This window comes from Buteo buteo, chromosome Z (genome assembly GCF_964188355.1).
Source record: "Buteo buteo chromosome Z, bButBut1.hap1.1, whole genome shotgun sequence".
Lineage (NCBI taxonomy): Eukaryota > Metazoa > Chordata > Aves > Accipitriformes > Accipitridae > Buteo > Buteo buteo.
In genome coordinates this window covers 77,804,794-77,821,598 of record NC_134204.1, presented here as the reverse complement: position 1 = coordinate 77,821,598, position 16,805 = coordinate 77,804,794, and the positions used below count along the sequence as shown (strand labels likewise).

Here is a 16,805-nt window from a genome sequence, read left to right as displayed (position 1 = left end):
TTTTAGAGGAAGCACAAGACTTGGCAGACTGATTCCTAAAGCTGGTCTTTAAACTCTGTTGGAATTTCTAGAGTGCAGAAAAAGACAATATTCTTTCAAAGCTAAATTGCTTATACGAATCTGTTTGCTGTAAGACTGATCTTTATGACTTCACCCTTCTAACATTGCTAAACAAAACACTCCTTTTCAATGTCTGGGTTGGCTGGTCAGGAGCCATAAATCAAGTTCTTTGCAAGCCTGATAAAATTGGACATGATGCTTAAAGAGACCTATTTCACTTTTGAAAATTGTCTTAATGTCAAAACCACTCTCAAAAAGTTTGAAAGGGTTTGATATTGCAAACTAGCTTTAAGCATCTTACTTTGGTCTGACATTTCTCAGATCTTTCCTACTGATTGGTTCTGGGAAGGCTTGATTGTTGTATTTAGGGTTACTTAGTATGGATTTGTGAGTGCCTATTAATTCCTTTTCACCCTTTGTAAAACTTCATGTAACTTATGCAAATTAAGTATCATGCTAAATAAACGCAGGCATATTCCTACAGACCAAGGAAAAAATGTATGTTCTCAGATGTTGACCAGAGGAAATGGTGCAACTGTGTCACAGAGGAATCAATAATATGATAATGCACTGCACCTGCAATGGTCTCCAAATTTTCATGTATCTGAGCAAATAAACAGCTCAACATTGTGTGCTTGGAAGAGAAAATATGAAAACTCTTCAGGTCTTTGAAGTATACAAATAAACAAAAAAAAATTAACACATCAACTGCTCTACCACAGTCTGCAAGAAAAATAAAAATCTAAGTATACGTCTGAAAAGAAAGGAGAGAAAAATTCAGCAGTAATTTTTGCTGATTATATCACTCTGTTCCCACAGGAGATAGCTGCCCATGTTACATATTGTGTCATGTATTTTCACACTGCCATCTTTTTTCAGCCTAATTAAAGTTGCCCTGTCGTTGCTGGAAATACCTTCCATCTTAGAAGGCTTCAAACACAGCTTGTAGGGTTCTGCACATATAACACAGAAAACTTGCATGAATGGTTCTGGTTTTATAACCAGTTTTCTTAAAATCTCTATACAATCAACTCTGATTACTAGTTTTTCTACTAAAGCTATGGGTTTTTTTAACTCACAAATTGGCAAAATGCATTTCTACGTAAAGCAAATTCAATCTCCGTAACTGCTGTGTAATTAAAAAAACCCCACCATTCCTTCTCTTGGGAACGTGGTTATATAGACCAACATATTATAAATTGCAGTAAATCTCAAAAGTGTTGGCTAGTTTCAGGGCACAGTGAAACAGAAAAAGCAGTATGTTCACAACATTTTTCTCTACTACCAAATGCATTTTTGTATTACTCATAAAGACAAAGAATTTTTGGTATTTTTAATCTCTTCCTTGAAAATTGCACCAAATTCATTGGTGCTGTTACTTGGGCTGTCAAAGGGATTATTTGTGAAGGGAAATTTTCAGGATAAAGGGGAAGGAAACAAAATAGGCTTCATGTGTCTGCAAGCAACAATACAATCCTTCTTTCATTTATGTTTTTAAAGAAAAATGCAGTAAAGCAGCTAATCCCTGTTGGACAGTCCCTTAATGTTAATTTTAAGATGTCCTCAGGAAGCTAAAGAGAATCAAATAATAATCTGCTTTTTTCCAGAGTGCCCATTTTTGTCACAAATTTTCTGTGCTCTTCGACTAATTTTGAAGCACCTAGAAGGACTATCGTTTCAAAAAATTAAGTTTCAGTTTATAGTGAGGTAATAAAAAAACTGCCTAGCAATTCAACAAAACTAATCCAACATTCAGGAGACACCTATTCACTGAGATTAAGCCAATTTCACAACATGGAGTTATCCAGTCATCTGGAACAAAGGAGGTAAGTGGTGGAGAGACAAAGAAAGCAAACAATAGGAATGACTGGCAAATGGGGAACATAAAGAGACATTTAGAAAGAGCAACAAGAGAAACAGATGCATATGCTGAGTGAATAAAATAAGAAACAATGAATCCCAAGAAACAGAAGTGACTGAAGCATGGGGATTATGCAGAAACATCACCCTGCTACAAGACGAGCTCCTCCGAATTTGCACAGCATCTGTCACCACCAATTCACATAGTCAGTCTAACTAGAGGATCTAATGACAGGCAGTTTACACAACACCAGCACATGACATGTCCCTCAGGGCATTCTGTCCTCAGAGCATCCCAGTGGAGCAGCATAGCACTACTGCTTGCATGGCACAGATGGAGAAACAAGGCACAGAGCTTTAAATAGCTATGTGCAAGACACCTATAGCAAGGGAAAGGATTGAGCTGGCACACACAAACTGCTGGAAAATCCTTCTTTTCTGCCTCAGCAGGAAACAAAATCAAAAAGCCCCACATGGTGTATACTGGATACTGCTACGGAACAAAGCTACTGAACATTTCAACTATCTGGATGCCTTTTTAGGTAATGTTTATATTAAAATCTGCCTGGCCTGGAATTTTTTGGCATTTTCTAGGAGAAGTGGACATTACCCTGCCAAAATTAAAACCTCTATTTTGAATATCCCAAACTGTGATCCTATGACCCTATGTCCTATATGCAATTTTAATCATATCATTAAAGCTCTAATGCAATCAGCAAGTTTTTCTTAGGAGAGATGTGACTGACTATTCTTTAAAGAAACACAAAAAGAAAGTCACTCCTGATACATTCAATGCCTCTTACAAATGTTGCTTTGAGAACCACAGCACACAGAAAAAGACATTTCACACTCCCCAAACACTGCTCAAAATTAGAGGGCACCAGCCAGTACACCCAAATGTGCAAAATCTTTTGAGTTTTCAAAACACCTAGACAAAAAAATAGAATTAAAAAAGTGCCATGTATGTCATGACTGTTCTAAATTCACTTATTTTTCATAGGTCCCTAAACCCTGCTGTGATGCTGATGACAAACAGGAGTTCAAGAGGCACTTGTCTCACTTACACAAATGATTTCAGTATTGCAGAAATTTTCCTGGTAGAGTAGTTCAGCTGTTCGCTTGACTATGTGAAATACTGGCAGGAAAATGTAGGCAGGCGGAGAAAGAAGAATGCTTTACTTCTGTGCTTCTGTAAGTTGAAACTTTTTTTTAAATTATGTTTGAACTGATATTTGAAGATGATTCAATCTAAATTGCAGTCTAAAATAGCAAAAAGTAATGGAAAATTTACCCCACTGATTGTAGCAACAGAGATCCTGTGAGGCTGTAGCATACCTACATTGCAAATCAAAGTTTGCATCAGAACAGACATAAGACTAGAGCTTTGTATTTTGCATCATTTTTCATTTTATTCATGGAGGGGGGAAGAGATTTTTCTTACAAAATCTTCAGTTCTTTGCAATGCACTATATATCGAGTTGTCAAGAAGAAACAGTTTCCACTCTGCCTGCAAAAGCTTTCCTGAGGGCAGAATAATGGATTTAGCGTGAAAAAGTAGGATCTTTAGATTACAGAATTTGAAAGATGTCCAATGTTCTAAGTTTTAATGGTGTTGCTTATTTGAGTCTGCCCCTACTACCTTGTCAATGTCAGGATTACAATAATCCACAATAAAGCACAATGTGGCACATACATCAGTCATATTAAAGTCACTTGGTATTCAGTAACTCTTTGATCAGTTTAAGACAACTTAATTAAATCTGGTGCCAGAAAACTGCAGTGTTTTCCTGTGCAAAGACACACCTCAGATGTGCCTGACTCCTTTAGAAGTAACTGTACTTGAAAATAAATCCTTAGGCAACTCATACCCTGAAACAACTCAAGCCCTCAAAGCAGGACCTGCAGCATGAGGAGGAGGAGGAAAAAGGAAGTAGAAAGCGCTGCATCAGCAGAATAAATTTCTCTTTGTATTTTCTAGAGAGCCATTATAGTCCTAACTGCTGTTTGACTCAGAAGAGATGAGCGGGTTTTCTTTGCAGGAAAAAGAGGAAGCGTTGCTTGCTTGTTGCTTCTTTAAAAACCACTATTCGAACAGACACAAGGGCTCAAAGGTTGTTCGCATGCCTTCCCCCTGAAGTCACAGATAGTTGTGGGGATGCTGTTTACTCATAGTATGCAACTATCCTTCAAGCATCTATTAGAAAATGCAATTATCACATAGCATTACACTTTCTGTCACTAATGATAAATGTCAAATACGCTGCAAAAGCAAGTATAATCACTTTGACCCACCAAATTCAAAACCACACTGTTCTCGTCCCTTCTGCACAACCCTAGCATAAGTTTCGTCCTAGAAAGCTAACACTCAGAATGGCATGAAGAAAGACAGAAAGACCACAGCGCGTGGAAAACACTGCTAGATCAAGACCTCAGGGTAGCTCACCAGTCTCCTAGGAAGAGAACTGGGATTCACCAGGCGTTGCACTTCACCCACTTCCACACCTGACATTGCCTAGAACTGAGGGAGCTTAGTTGTTCTGACAACTGCCTGCAGAAAATTGGGCCAGTGTGTACAAAACACACCTTTGCCAGTTGTGATTTTACCTTTCCCCACCTTCAACCAGTACACATGTGGATGTTACATGGAAGGATGTAACATAGCACTCCTTGGATCAAACCCTGCAAAGCGGCGTTGCAAAATAATGAGACAGCTGTGCTGATGCATCATTAAAGATGTTTCTGACAGCACTCTGTCATGCGTGTCCCAGCAGGTGAAGGAGGGAGGAGATGCTCCACAAACTGTTTTGGCAACAAATGACACCATAAGTCAAAAGTACGAGAAAAAGGAAGAATATACGATAAATTTTTTCCTGTCATCCCAGATGCTGCTTCTACTTTCTCTCATGCTTGTCTACAATCCATAAGACCACTTTAGTGACCAGTCTTGGCCACCAAAAAATCCCCAAACAGGCTGCTGTGTACTATTTGCATTTGCTGGGAAAAATCCAGGGCATACCAACAACTAGAAGCTCTATAGCCTTTGCTGCATGTTGTGGGTCAATCACTGACTCCAAACAGCTCTGGAAGCTACTGGAGTAGGGCATCCTGCTCTTTGCACTTCTATTTAACAATTGTCAGCAGCTAACAGCATCAGTCCTCCTGGACCAGGTTCTCAACAGTCCATACACTGCTAAAAGCAGTGGCACATGTCAGCTGAATGAGGAATAAAATCGGTCTCATCTTGTTGCAACCTCTTACATGTAAACCAAGGCCAGGCAACAGCCTCCTAAAGTCTCCTTTCACTGATGCTGTCTGCAAGCAATGCTGCAAAGGGGGGGCAGGGAAAGGAGAATGTTAGTCTCCTGTACATCCTAATTAATTGCTTCTGTGTTTAACAAAATGTAATATACCAAATCTTCATAGACATTTGGTGACAAATGCCAGACTGTAATGATACCTCTTATAATACAATAAAGAACCATCTAGAAGGCTGCCTGCATTATTTGGGAGAGGGACTCAGATTTGATAAGTGGCTAAAAATTAGTTTAATGATTCCCTATTTAGCCTTTAAATCTACTCATAATGTGACATTGTGTTTCTAATTAGGGACTGAAAATGTTGATTTAACATTTCTGTCATTACAGATTAGACATCATATGCTATCTCTGTATTATTAAAAAGTTCATATTTTGAACATAAAAAGGAATTTGTAGAGTCAGGCACAGGGTTTAAGTTTTTATAATAAGCCATTCATCTTCAGGTCAGGTTTCATAATAACTAACTGCTACAAGTTAGTTCAGTGGAAGGAAAATGAAATGGAAAAAAATGGTAATGCCAATAATCGCTGAAATTATAACTGTCACATTTGCACAGACTGAAGCATAATGGTATTTAAAATGTCCAAACTGTTTGTGACGCCTTGTTTCCACCACTGCCATCATGACTTCTTTGAATGCACACTGCATACTGGGCAGTGAGCAAATATCTACTGGAAGGGCATCTGACATGAAAGTCAAGGCTCAGCATTTGTTTTCTTAAGAGCAAATATCTCAAAACTTTTAATCACAGGACCACATTCCATGGAAGACAGTGGGGGAGGCAGCACATTCTGGGAAACAGATAATATTTACTGACCTATGATAATATTTACCTCTTTTCCTACTCATGGTCACCTAACATGTCTGCTGCTAGATTGTTTTTGCATAGAAAAATCTTATCAGGAAAGCATGCAACAGTTTTAGCTGTCCTGCATGCACCTTTACCAACTGCAGCAAGGTGTCTCACAGCTAATCAATTCTCATGGTTGCTTCAAAGCTACAAAAATAGGGCCCATCCTAACCCAGGCAATCCAGCACAGGGCTTGGTGTCTGAGGTCGTTAATCTAAAAAGCACTTCCCTTAGTCTCAGAAGCATGGCAGTAGGAAAAGAAAAACACCCTCACTGTGCCTCAAGATTTACAGGGACTTTTTACACCGAATGGCTACTATCAATCATCTCTGCATTCCCAGCAGGAAATTAGATTTCCTGTTGTTTAATGCTACAATGCTTGACATAAGTCTATGAATTTGCAGTTCCACTAGTGCCACATTAAAAATCTACACTGGGGACAAAGGGGGGAAGAAATACATGTTTTCATCAAGTGTAGCAGAGAGAACATCTTTTCAGACACTACCTCTCTGCTTTTGACTGATTTTTAATTTAAAATTGTGTTTTAATCAGCAAGGCAAGTATATGAAAGGACAAGGAAAGTACACTTACAAGGCAAAAAACTCTTTTCCTCTGTTAAAAAGATTTATTCTTATATTCATGTCAGTCTTGTCTGCAGGAAGGACAATTTATATCCCTGTCATAGGCTGCGAACCAGGCTCATCATTCATACATTTAGAGGACTAAAAGTCTTCACAGCTGCTTGTTTAAGCAATAAATTTGAGACATCTCATTCCTGATGGTGTTTATTGGGTTTCTTCTCAGCTTATTGCTGTTTTTTCCCCATTTTTAACCTTTCTTTGTCTAGCTGATGGAATAAAGCAGTGACCCATTGTCTCAGTAAGAACAGCCCCTCAGTTTCCCCAGGGAGCAGAGATTCCCCAGGAAGCTGGACATTATGTCGGTGACAAATTCCTGTGAAGCACTGCAAGGCTCAGCCACCTTCTCACACTGGTGTCTGCCATAGCTGCAGCTGGGAAGCCCCTATGCCAAGCTTTACTAGTGGTTTCATTATGCTTTACCTCTGTCCTCATCTTCCAACCAGTCAGATTCTCCTGCAAGGAAGGCCCATTCAAGTCAAAAGGACAACTTCCACTTACATTAGATTAAGTACCCAGGGATCGTCTGACTGTGTTTTGAGAGCTAAGCTGGTAGGACAGAAAGCAGGGAACTGTATAAATATAAAGGAACTGTATCTCCTGGCTGGAGAAGATGCTTTGAAGAGGGGACTCCAGGTAAGTAAGGGTTAGAGAGGTCCTGGATACCACTGCATGCTTTTCCCATGTCCCTGGGGAAAGGTCATTGCTCAGGAGCTCTGGAAAGCAACCATTCACAGTGCCCATTACACATGCTGCTGCAGCACATTGAAACCTTTCCAAGATTTCAGTGAAAATGGCCTAAGTCTTACGCAACACTCAGCATTACAATTACTCTTTTGACTGTTCTTAGTGCTTCTCTTGTGGAAGTGCACAAGTTGCCTCATAATGTAGGCCAAAGAGTGAGTATTGTATCCAAGCTACATCAGACAGGTGGCTCTGAAGATGGTCAGTCACAGGCAGTTATCTCCTTTTCACCATCTAAATTTGATGGAAGCTTTCATCCTCCTTGGAAACCCAGAGTTGCCCCCCTTGCCTGGAAAACCATACCAGCCTTATAAGCACCAGCTGAACATTCACTGATTTGGATAATGATTTTGGTCAGTCTAGCAGTGTTAGGGTAAGTAAAAGAAGCACCACAAAAAAAGCAATTTGTACAGAGTAAAATAATAAGCCAATTTAAAAAACAAAAAACCAAAATAAGCTACCCTGAACAAAGATATGGAGCCATACTCCACTGTGGGAACAACCAGTCCTGTAACTTCACTGCTAGTCAACTCACAGCCCTTGTGCTAGCCAAGCTTCTTCATACTTAAAGGTAGGCATGCCTCATCTAAATTTTATGTTCCACCTGAACTGAAACCAGAGCTGAGTGTTGCTTCCAAAGCCTGCGAACCACTAGACTGTGAGAGCAGACATTTCCTTAAACAAGGTCTAGTCCTTGTGCAACAGCAAGATGGATACAAGTCTGAGGAAAAATGGGAAGATGAGCAATGACCTGCTGCTGACCTACACTGGGAACTACTGCCTGTTATCTACCAAATACCACAGGACCATGTGGCAAATCTGGTAGAGGCAAGTTTTGAAAACACAGCATCTACTTGTTCTTGTGTGCTTGTACCTAAGATCTGGCTAACTCATGCAGGACTGTTTTCAGGGGATATTGATGACACTGAGTATGAAGATGGATATTCATGTTACCAAGTAAGAAAGCATTCTTCCTTACAAACAAAACGGCCAAAAAATGACTTAATTCCTGCAGGGCAGAGCTGCCTTCTGTGTAGGCCTGGCATCTGAACACTGCACTCACCTCAACAAAGATGAAGCAGGGGATGATGGAATAACTTCTCTGGGTATTGTTTCCTAAAGCCATTTCTCATCACACTTCTTGGGCAGGCACTGTTGAAAACTTTATTATCCTGAAGAAGAAAAGACAAAGGTATTTCAGTATGTTTCACTTTTTTGGAAACTCCATATTTAACATAATAAGGTTTGTTAACATGGAGCACTGACATATTGGACCAGAGATACAGACTAAAAAGAACATCAAGGTCTAACTTGTGGTCGTACAAAGTAACCTGAGAAGGCACTCCCTTTGCAGCACAAAAGCAAGAGACAGACACAGGTTACAAGATACATCATCTACACAGCAAAAAGTGGTAAGGAATACAACTGTTTTCCTTAATTACAATCCACTCCCAAGCAAAGGTTTCTTCCCCAGCATTGTAAAATCACATTTTCAGCCCGCTGTCCTGCCTACAGTGTGTTTTAAATCAAGACTCTTTTGATAATTGACATGTGAACTTGTACTTTGAAAGACACACTTACAGTACATTAATTGTACACATGATCAAAATGTTTATCTGCATGAAGTGTGACCGTCTCAAGATGACAGCATGTCTTATGCACAAAAAACCCCCTAACAAGCAAATACAACAAATACGCAATGAAGGACTGGGCCCTTGTTGCAGAGCCTTTGTAGCCTGCTATAAATTTGTACATTAACCCACAAAATCCTACCTACTTATTACTTCAGGCTACTGGCTATTCTAATTAACATAACCTTATAATGCTCTGTGCTAAGACACTTGATCTCTTTACAGCACAAAAAGTAGGAAAGGAGAGAACAGAAGACTAACACGGAGAATTTTTACTGAGAGTGCATGTGCTTTTTGCATGCATGAGGTAAGACATCAAGAAGCTAAGTCTGGCTTAAATTATTTTAGAGAGAGGAATAAGCTAGCAGGGAAGGGGGGCTGGAAAAGCAGCCTGTAGCTCAGAACTACCAGGTGCATTCTTGCACAGAGCATAAGACACGGAAGAGAATGGAAATCCTTTGCTATCAAGTTTAACATCAGCACGTCAAGCAAGAGCACAAATTTAGGTAGGCCCAACCTCACTTCCAACATTCACACAGAAACCCTGCCCTGACCATAAGCATCTCCACAAGCCAGGGCCAGGGTGGAGGAAGGAGGTGAAAGCTGGTATATTTTCCAAAGGATGCTTTGCACATCATCTTCCTCCAGCTCTTTGACCTCACTGGTATCTGGGTTGCAGTTCAGGCATTGGCATATGGAGCCTGTGAGGTTCACAAAGGGGTCAGTGCTTTCTCACCAGCTTTCAGTAGGGTGGAAGAAATACTATTATCAGAGCACCGAGTTCAGCAGAGGTTACGAAGCCTGATTGAAGCACTGGATCAGCTGCCAGTGCTTGCCACCTGCACCATGATGCAGGCTCTTGTCTTCCCACTGATGAACTACTTTATTTATTTGTTATCTCAGCTATTCACAATTTGACCCAGAGCTGTAAAATACACAATGTATATGATGGTTTTGGTAATACAGTTCTAGGTGCAGTGCAGCTACGGTGACACCAGTGAAGCCACATCCTGGGTCAGAATGGCTTCTGAAATATTAACCATTGAAAAATGCAGTTCCAGGTCAAACAAAATACTCAGCAAATGTTACCCGTGACACTCTTCAGACATTCCCATCCTATGCTGTATGCCAGTTCTGAAATACAAATATTCTGGATTTTCAAAATGCCTGGTTTTCCAAACATACTTCAACTTTACTTAGGGGATAAAATGGGTTTTATCTCAGAGGTTAGTGTAATTGTTTAAAAAAAAGATGAGGTAATCCAACCCCGTTTGGGCTGTGGAAAAAATTTCCAATCATTCATTTTTTAACAACACTTTTCATACTGCCAGCTCTTGTGCCATGTGCCTCTCTCTTTAACTTGGCAAACACATGGTGCCTGGTAGAATAGTAGGTTAAAGAGAGCAGCTTACAGAGCATTATTCCACAAAACTCTTTTTGTATCCTGGAGATACACTGTCAGCACCTTTTTTTGCAAATCCTGTTTTTCAAATGGCTTAGTGCAAAGATGTTAATACCTCAGCACCTTCATGAATGCTTTGCCAGATCAAGCTTAGAAATAACCAAAGTCTTCCATAACCCTGTCCTGTAACTTCAAGCTGCACATTTAGTTCCAACTGCTGTGACTGCTCTGTGTTCCTAACCAAAGCAGAGGGGTGCAAGGCAACCCAAGAATTTAAGAAACATTCTCAACAGATGACTGAAAGCAGCTCCACAGACTAGCAAAGAAGCTGAGGGTTCTTAGTAGTCATATAAAATTGCCTAATTTAATGCGAGGGGAGTCCTGATGTCATAAATACGTATCACTGTGTCTGTTCTTTTAAGCTTATTGTGCACCACCAGTTTAAAAAACTGCATTGCCCATGGGAAAGCATTTTGCATGTCAGCTTCTCGTCTATGTGATGACACATTTATGTCAGATGTAAGTAGTAAGAGACCAAATAGTTGCCTTATCAGGCCAGCTAATTCCCCGATTGTGGGAAAACTCTCAGCTAGCCTGTGGTTGTCATAGCAGGTCTTTTCACCAGCTCACTTGACAGAAGAGGAAAGGGGAAGAAAAGTGTCATCTTGGTGGGAGCACCTTTTGTCTCTCTCCAGCTGGTAATGAGTCCTCTAGGGATGCAGACAGCAAAACACAGATTACAGCAATCCCTAGATGGTTCAGTCGGCAGAGCAGTCAGAGATAACCTATTTTTGCTCTCAAAGAATCAGGGAATCATAGTAAGATGTAAAACAAGTGTTTAATGACAGTGCTGTTTTATAATCCATGAAGATCTCTTTGCATGGAACGAATTTTCATAGTGCAAAGCCTCTAACCAAAGCAACGGGAAATAATAGCTATAATATCAGCATCTGGTATTGCCTTCTCCATTTTTAATTTTTATTTTTATCAATTTGACTCAATTGTTAAGGAACTCATGGTAGCAAAACTAGAAGAGGCTTTTTAGATTCCATTTGCTGTGACCTTTTAAGGCCTGGTATGTAAGCACTGCATGAGAGTAGAATTGGTCAAACCTATTCTAACAAATTAGGGACCACTGTAGAGGGAATAGAAATATTCTGGAGCTCTGGTATTATCTTTAAACAATATATATAATTGTATAATACAACATTTTTTAATTAATTAGCATTAGCTAGTTCTCATGTTGCTCAATTTACCTCATGTGCATTTTCAGAAATCCCCTGATCTACAGCATAGGAGGTTATTGTCTGACATCTCCTGGGAGAACAAGCGGAGATATAGAATATACATAAGTGAATTGAAAATTAACTGAAAAGGACAGCAAAGAAAGAAGAATTCAAGCTGAAGAGACTTTCTTGCCGCAGGGATCCATCCAGGGGAAAAGAGAAGAATGAGAGTCAAAGAGTGAAGGAAAGAAGAATGTTCTAAAAAAAGGTATTTTCTTACAGGTTACTAACCAGCAGAAGAATTTCTAAAAGGCTCATTCAGGTATGTCATAAAGCTTTTTATGTGAGCACGTGGCAGACAGCAAAAAGGACATATCTAGGACAAACTAGCATTTGCTGAGCCTTTATCATACAAGCTCCTGCAGCAGACACAGTACAGCTAATCGTTGTTCTGTGTAACCTGTGCTCAAACCCATTAACTACTGGTCCATTCCTTAGGAGACACTGGTTACCGTTATGTTTTTTAAGCTATGTCCTGCATAGCTGAGAAGAGAAGATGAACCTTATGGCTTTATATATTGCTACAATGGGTATCTCGGCACCTGTGGAAAACACTAAAATCAACAATCCTGAAAAGCTAACAGGCAGCATTTATCATTGTTTTCAACCTATGTTTCATTTAGTCAATACCAACGCATGGTTCTTTTGCCATTAGCTCAGAAACTGCCAGCCTGAAATGCAGTAACTGCTGTGCAGGCTAAGACAGCAGCATAGCCGCTGGCACATGTGGGACATGACTTCACCGCAGAAACCCAAATCTGCTCAGACCAGGAGGGCAATCACTGATCATTTGGTACCAGGATGTGATGCAAACACAAAAAAATGCATTGGATTTCCTGTCCCTCTTCATCTAGACAGCGTCATGATCTTTTCAGCAGCAGCTAACATTCTGTTTTAAAATAAAATGTAACTGTTATACTAGGAGGAACACAACTCTGCTACTTCTGTAACAATGTAAGATACTTAAAATGCAAGTATCTCTCCATTTGTAAATTAGTTTAACCTTGCATTAATAATTTGTAACCCTCTGTTGGCAATTGGCTTAAAATTGTAAAGATCTTTATTCCCATTAAAATAAGAATTCTGTTTACAAGTAAAAAAATAAATCACTAGAACTTCTGCACCAGTCCGTGAAGGATCAGTTTGCCCAACTGAAACACGAAATTGTATATGTCAAACCTCCATTCAATTAAGAAAACAAATTTAAACTAATGCCGCTGCCGAAGATGATTATCCAAGCTTTTGCAGAGAACTGTATCATTATAACCATTATTTATTACACTAGCTCTTACAGATCTCATTCTAAAGCGGAGTCCTCTATTTCCTGTGGGGGAAGAAAAGCCAGAAAGAGTTGAAGCAATTTGCCAGACATCACACAATGACTCAATGTCTAGGCTGAAGAAAGACATATTATTCTCAGGCTCCTGTCAAGTGCTCCATCCACTTGACTATACAATCTCTACACTTCAAATGCACTTGCTAATTCCTGCAGAAGAACTATGCGGTTCCCATTGCACATTTAAGTAATGCAGGTTTCCCTTAGCTTTCTGCTGAAATCAAACTGAGTTTTCCTCCTGAAACCACGACATGCACATCACAACTCTGCATAAGCACTGATCAAACATACACCAAGATGTGACAGCCTCGCATCCTCTCTATGCAACTTCACCCATGGCATGTCCAAAGGCACCTCATTATCACAGTGCAACCCTGGCATGAACATGCATGTAATTTTGAACGGGCTGCAACAGGGTTAAAATGTCTTTCCCAAAGCTCTTTTCCACATAAACCTAACCAATGCATACAAAAGGGCCTAAGGAATCAAAGGTAAGACTTTCCTACAAAGGCAGTCATGGCTATTTAATGTTTTCCTGGCTAAAGCACAGACATTTTTAGTGTTTTCAAAGTAATCAGCAACACTGAGTGGTGGCATGAACCATTCCAAAAGCCAAACTGTGTGAGGAAAAGTACAAATGACATTGTAGCATAAAGACCTGCTTGTGATTTGATTGATCTGCCTTGCATCCAAACATAACACAGACTATTTGCTTGGTGTTATTGCATAGAAGTAGTAAAACTGAGAAAATAGCACCACATCTGCAACAATTAGAAGGTACCAGACAACTGGCACTCAGTTTGCTGTCTAAATGAGCCAGAACAGACTGGTTTTGACCTACAAATGAGAAAGTTATTCTTTGGATCAGGTTGCCCTTGACCTATGGAAAAGCGCATACACACAATAGAGCTTGGGCAAGAGGGAAGACACTCACTTAGCTCTGGCTTCCCACCTTCAAAGAACCCTTTAGCCCACCCACCATGAACTGAGAGGCAAAGAGCCACCAACACCACAGCCACCAGAACAGTCACATGGTGTCACACTGATGATGTTGTATGCCCAAACCCTGACTAACATGTTTGAGTCATACTTGATTTTTACTTGTCGTGGTTTAACCCCAGCCAGCACCTAAGCACCATGCAGCCACTTGTTCCCTCTCCCCCACGCAGTGGGATAGGGGAGAGAATTGGAAAAAAAAAAAGTAAAACTTGTGGGTTGAGATAAGAACAGTTTAACAGAACAGAAAAGAAGAAACTAATAAGGATAACAATAATAAAGTGACAATAATAATAAAAGGATTGGAATATACAAAACAAGTGATGCACAATGCAATTGCTCACCACTTGCTGATGGATGCCCAGTCAGTTCCCAAGCAGTGATCCGCCCAGGCCAACTCCCCCCAGTTTATATACTGGGCATGACATACCACAGTATGGAATAGCCCTTTGGCCAGTGTGGGTCAGCTGTCCTGGCTGTGTCCCCTCCCAACTTCTTGTGCCCCTCCAGCCTTCTCACTAGCTGGACATGAGAAGCTGGAAAGTCCTTGACTTAGTCTAAACACTACTTAGCAACAACTGAAAACATCAGTGTGTTATCAACCTTATTCTCATACTGAACCCAAAACAGAACACTATACCAGCTACTAGAAAGAAAATTAACTCTATCCCAGCTGAAACCAGGACACTTGGTAACTCAGAAACTGCCTAGTAGCTGATCACAAACAAATGTGTGTTCCATTTCAAGACTTGGCTGGTGACTGTCTCCCAGAGAACTCCTGTATCAGCAGCACAACTTCCCGCTTTGCAAGAACACTGAAAAGAGGAGCTGAACAGGTGAAGCAGGAGCTCAGTCTACTGGATCTAGATCTCACCACAGAATAACATTTATTATAAACTTTCCTAGCAGCATAAATGCCTGGTTTCTATTTAAGCTACAGCCATTCAAAGAAATTGGCCTGTCAGTGATAGTGCTTCTCACTTGTCTCCACAAATTCAATGAAAAGAAACTAATTACATATCACTAATGATAGCAAGTAAAAGAACAAAAACCTGCCACCGATACACAAAATAAACCCACGCATGTTCACCATCACAAAAAACCATTTTGCAGCATTTGAGTATTAAGCCAGAAAAACATTTTTTCTGATGAGAGTTCTGACCTTTTTCTGCTAGCAGAGGTCACATTTCTGCACTCATACTAGCAAACCATTTTATGGCAAACAATGATACTTAACTAATATAGTTCACAGCACATCTGAAATGATGATCCTTGGTACAAACCCCAGGTTGTTATGAAGAAAGCTACATGAATAGCTATCTGGATTCCTAAACTACCAATCTCTTAAAAATGTGTTGCTGAATCCCTGGTGGCAAAGCAGGGTTTGATCAACAGGCGAAAGTGATGCCGGAGATTTTAAGAATTCTGTTAGGGATGTCTTCCTTTGCTACTAGCTTCACACATAAAATTATCCTGTGTCTAAGTGATAAGCAGCAGTATAAAATCTATAGACAGGCAGACTGATAAGGGATCTGCACTACTTATATCTTTGAGAGAGTTCAAGTGTTATGTCAGCACGGCAGAGGCCTCATAACAACTTCTCACTGCAGGGAAGCAAGTGAAATGCCAATGCCACAGCTGCTAGCAACAAAATTTACATGATGCCAGTTGGCCAGAGTTTCACAGATGTTGTCTAAGTAGAACCCAAACCATAACTCTGTAAATAGCAGATATATGCATGCTAACATCCAGGAAGCCAAGCAGAATGACCACAAGCCTTATTTTGAACTCTCTCACACCCACAAACCTTTTATTGTCATGCAGGTCTGAAAGTGTCATCACGGTTGACCTGTTTCATTTGGCAAGGCATTGAATTCCTTGCAGAAATGTTCAGTGTATCACTTAACTCAGTGTTGCTTTGAATGATACCCACTACAATGTGGTGTCACATCAGCAAAACCAGATGAATAAAAAGTTTAACCTTCTATAGCTGATAATGCTCCTCTCTTTCTTGCAAAAGGATTAGTGGTGCATAATAAATTAAGAAGGAATCCAACAACGAGATTCATTAGGAAATTCTTAAAAAAAAGTAACAAGCAGTCTCTGAAAAAAAACAACCACCAAACCACTGAATTTATCCATGCAATTAACAAGAATGATCCTGCTCCTAACTTTCAATTAACTCAAAAAAGCTAATTGTTCTAGCTCTCATTTAATTTCTTCAAACTTTAAAGTGAATCTAAATGAAATAGTTGTGCATTATCTTGGGCAAAAGAAAATGACTAGTTGTGGCCTTTACCCATCCACCTGAAGGCAGGTCATCTTGTTTTAGACTAATTTGCCTTGTGAGCTTCTCTGAACAAATGCAAAAGGCAACCGGTCATTTCTTTTACTGCTAACTGGTTAAAACTCCATTATCTTTAAGGGCATTTATAGCAATAAACTGGCAGGTGTGGTCAGCAATAAAGTAACAGTTCATAGACATAAGAGACTCTGAATTCCAGAGGTTAGTAACATGATCAGTTTAATGAAAATACAGCAGTCTATAGCTCCAAAAGTAACATATTCAAGATCCAGAACTGCAACTGATTGAATTTATTAATCATGAGCTTGAGACATGGATACCCTGTTTAGCTCTATGCTAAACCACCAGTTTTAAAATATTGTATAGAGTTCTAATTTCAC

General features: G+C 39.8%; 1 protein-coding gene across 3 annotated transcripts in view; it reads right to left on the bottom strand.

Moving 5' to 3' along the window:
- PLPPR1 (phospholipid phosphatase related 1) overlaps positions 1–16,805 on the bottom strand; it is a 135,206-nt gene that overhangs the window by 61,907 nt on the left and 56,494 nt on the right. For all 3 annotated transcript variants that reach the window (XM_075019856.1, XM_075019857.1, XM_075019855.1), the window contains exon 2: positions 8,533–8,641. In XM_075019856.1, coding sequence (XP_074875957.1) covers positions 8,533–8,595 — 63 coding nt within the window. In that variant the 5' untranslated portion in view covers positions 8,596–8,641. The remainder of the gene's footprint in view (positions 1–8,532; positions 8,642–16,805) is intronic.